We start from the raw sequence: 4,335 nt of genomic DNA on the forward strand, positions 1-4,335 counted from the left end.
TTATATTAATTAATTAACTAATAATTAATTAAATAATTAAATTATAATTAATTTATTAATAAGTAAATAAATTAAATAATTAAATTTTTATTTAATTAATAATTTATATTAATTATTTATATCATTATTAATATTAAATATTATTTATATTTATATTATTATATTAATTTAGCCGTTGCAAAACTAGCCGTTGTAAAAATAGCCATTAGAAATTAGCCATTACTATGTTACCGTTATTATTAATAAATTAATATTTTGTTACTCTATATATACCACTTAGATACACTTTTATTCTCACACTCTCTACTACTCTTCTTCATCTTCTTCCAAGTTTACAAAATCAAAATTCTGCTACTATTATTTTTTGTTCGAAAAAATGGATCCAAACCAACTCAAATCTTTCTTCAATTACTTACAAAACTTTCCTCAAATTTCAAATACCCAACAATCTCAAACCTCAAACTCTCAAGTTCCAAATCAAAACTTCATACTACCAAATACATTTCAAAATCCAAATCCACAAAATCTTTCTAATTTCAATTTTCAAACTCCTTATAATAATCAATTTCCTATATTCCAACCGTAAAATCAAGATTCACAAACACCCCATTTTCCATTTTCATCCATATTTAACCCCTCTATTGGAAATGTTACTCCAATTTCCTTGCCGTTTCCAACTCAATTTAGTGCATCAAGACATAACTCATCTGGTGTTGGTGGCTCTTCTAACCCATCCTCTCAGACTCCTATACAATCTAGTCCAAATTCGCAATATTCAGATTTTGCCAACCCTCATGGATTAGATGCTATCGACCTCAATGATGATATTGAAGATCGGAGGCAAGATAGAATTCAACACTGGCATTGGAAAGAGGATGAGATGCTGATCAGTGCATGGTTAAATGTTTCAACTGACCCTATAGTTGGTACCGATCAAAAGGGAGAAACATTTTGGAGTCGAATTCATAGCTACTGTGTAGAATTTTGCTCCGACATGACAAGGGGGGTAGTTGCATGTAAGAAACGATGGTATAAGATCAACAAGGCTGTTGCACAATTTGCTGGTTGCTACGATCAAGTTAGTCGAAACATAAGGAGTGGTTCGAACGCTGATGATATAAAGGAGTTGGCTTATAAACTTTATTCCACAAATTATGGTCAAAAATTCACTTTTGAGAGGCATTGGAACATGCTTCGGTTGGAGCAAAAATGGAGAAGTCAACTACCTACACAGAGTGGCGGCTCAAAGAGAACCAAGGTTAGTGCAACTGGAGCATACTCATCCTCATCAAACCCAGAAACACCGTTGGCTGACGAATCTGGTGTGGACTCTCCCGTTCGCCCACAAGGATCAAAGAAGAGCAAGCGAAAAGGTAAGGAAAAAGCACAAATGTTTGAAGATTTGAGCGAAAGAAAATCATCGGTTGTCAAAAAATTATCTCTCATGGAAGATATTAAGAATGTTAGAGAAAAGGAACTAATGGATAGGGAAAAAGAAAGAGAAGAGGAGAAGGAACATAGAGCAAAGATTATGGCAATCAAAGAGAAGGAGTTACAAATTCAAGCGGCAATGAAAGAACAAGATTACAAGCTCAAGCAGAAATGAAAGAAAAAGAATTACAAACTCAGAGGTATATTAAAGAAATGGAGATAAAAGCAAAAGAAAGGGAAATGGAAAGGATGGCCAAGGAAAGGAAAAGGGAGATGGATATGCAAATACTTAATGCTGACACGTCTACAATGAGTGAAAAACGATGAGCTCTTCATGAGATTGCGTGTGAGAAAATAATCGCCAAGTGGTTTACTTAATGGTTCCTTGTATTCGTAGAGTTATGTAGGACGTTCTTATTTTTATTGCGTATTACTGGTTTATGATGTAGTTTGTTTTATTTATTTCTGATGTAAGTTTTTAAATTAGTCAATATTATTGTGCCCTTATTGTTCATGAAAGTGACCGTTGCAAAACTAGCCGTTAACTAGCCGTTGCAAAACTAGCCGTTAACTAGCTGTTAAGGTACTTATTGCAGACACACTTATAAATATCAACTATCAATGACTCTGCAACTCCACTTCAACTCTTGTTTCTCACCTCGAAAGAGAACTAAAAATTACATTTCTAAATATGGCTAGAAATTTTGATGATATGTTTAATGAGGCTTTGTATGGCAAAAGAAGACGGCAAGATAACACAGTCATAGATAATTAGATCGATGAGTGTTTACTCCAAGATTCAGAAGAAGAAGATATCGATAGAAGCTCTATCCCAATTACTCGTAGATGGATCAACAGAGATCGAGAAGCAGGACATGATCGCCTTTATCAAGATTACTTTGCAGATGAACCGGTGTATAATGCTGACATTTTCCGATGGAGATTTCGAATGAGAAGACATGTGTTCCTTCGGATAGTAGATACTCTATCAAACGTCTATCCGTATTTCCAACAGAGGGTTAATGCAACTGGAAGAAGAGGCTTGTCACCACTCCAGAAATGTACCGCTGCGATACGGATGTTAGCATATGGCGTATGAGCTGATACTGTTGATGATTATGTGCGCATAGGCAAGAGCACTACAATTGAATGCTTGGAAAAATTTGTTGAAGGTGTCATTTCGGTGTTCGAGGATGAATACTTGCGAAAACCCAAACCAAATGACGTACAACGCCTGCTACAAATGGCGGAGGGTTGTGGCTTCCCTGGCATGTTGGGTAGCATTGACTGCATGCATTGGCAATGGAAAAATTGTCCAAAGGCGTGGAAAGGTATGTACATGAGTGGTTATCGTGGGGTTGCAACCATAGTACTTGAGGTTGTAGCATCTTCAGACCTCTGGATATGGCATGCGTTCTTTGGAGTTTCTGGTTCAAATAATGATATCAACGTGTTAGATCGTTCTCCAGTATTCGATGTGATGGTTTCAGTGGCTAAGAGAAGGGGGGTTGAATCTTAGCCCCCTTTTTCTTGAATACACTTTCTGGTCTTTGAGGAGACTTTTCTATTTTTGTCTCGTCCCTAGCCACGAGACTTTTTGTTTTTGTCTCGTCACTTGGCACAAGATATTTTTTATTTTAGCTCCTGTACAGCAGAAACAGAAATGGAGTAGTAGAGAAAGAAGATTACACCTAGATATATCCTGATTCAGCTACTAAGTGCAATGCAGCCTACATCCAGTCTCCATCACAACAATGCTGGAATTTCACTATAATCATCCAGATTACAAACTGTAAAGTGCTAACCCAACTTACAAGGGGATTCCCACAGAATCATGAAACACAACATAGATGAACAAAGGAACTCTAAGACATCTATGGCTTTTTCTTTTAATTTTGCACTCTTTGCCTTTTTCCGCTCTATGGCTTTTTCATACAAACCTTACTGTTTGCCTTTTTTCCATGAGACTCAAGACATGACAAAATTAAATAGAAAAATACAAAATAGAATACATTGAAGGAGAAGAAAATCTGTAAGCTTAGGTAGCTATGAGACTTCTGTGCCTTGCACTCTCATTTTCTTTCCTTAAATCAAACCGTGACTATTCACTCCTTTTATAGAGAAGAGAAGCCTTCACAGTTGAAACAAAACCAAGCTTAAGTTCTTTTCCTTCAAAACAGAACCGGTTCGGCCACAGAGAGAGAAGAGGTAACTCTTGCAAAACCCAACATGCAAATACCTCTAGTTCTTCCTTGGTCATCACTCTTCATCAATCCGAGCGTTCCATCCTTGGCTTGTGGTGCACGAAATTGTGATCATCAATGGCGCCATCAACATGGTACGCTCAATTACAATCTCAACTCTTTATCAAAACTTCACACAACTAACCAGCAAGTGTACTGGGTCGTTCAAGTAATAAACCTTACACGAGTAAGGGTCGATCCCACGGAGATTGTTGGTATGAAGCAAGCTATGGTCATCTTGTAAATCTCAGTCAGGCGGATTCAAATGGTTATGAGTGATTTATGAATAAAGCATAAAATAAAGATAGAGATACTTATGTAATTCATTGGTGAGAATTTCAGATAAGCGTATGGAGATGCTTTGTCCCTTCCGTCTCTTTGCTTTCCTACTGTCTTCATCCAATCCTTCTTACTCCTTTCCATGACAAGCTGTATGTTGGGCATCACCGTTGTCAGTGGCTACAGTCCCGTCCTCTCAGTGAAAATGTTCAACGCCCTCTGTCACAGCACGACTAATCATCTGTCGGTTCTCAATCAGGTTGGAATAGAATCCAGTGATTCTTTTGCGTCTGTCACTAACGCCCAGCCAGTTAAAGTTTGAAGCACGTCACAGTCATTCAATCCCGGAATCCTACTCGGAATACCACAGACAAGGTTTAGA

General features: G+C 37.2%; 1 protein-coding gene and 1 pseudogene across 1 annotated transcript in view; both read left to right on the forward strand.

Moving 5' to 3' along the window:
- Positions 1-1,606, forward strand: part of LOC107468410 (glutathione S-transferase T3-like) — a 2,906-nt gene extending 1,300 nt beyond the window's left edge. The window contains exon 2 of the mRNA XM_016087692.1: positions 688-1,606. Coding sequence (XP_015943178.1) covers positions 688-1,606 — 919 coding nt within the window. The remainder of the gene's footprint in view (positions 1-687) is intronic.
- Positions 1,607-1,644: 38 nt separating this feature from the next.
- Positions 1,645-4,335, forward strand: part of LOC127742785 (uncharacterized) — an 18,670-nt pseudogene continuing 15,979 nt past the window's right edge.

Source organism: Arachis duranensis, chromosome 10 (assembly GCF_000817695.3).
Source record: "Arachis duranensis cultivar V14167 chromosome 10, aradu.V14167.gnm2.J7QH, whole genome shotgun sequence".
In the NCBI taxonomy this organism is placed as follows: domain Eukaryota; kingdom Viridiplantae; phylum Streptophyta; class Magnoliopsida; order Fabales; family Fabaceae; genus Arachis; species Arachis duranensis.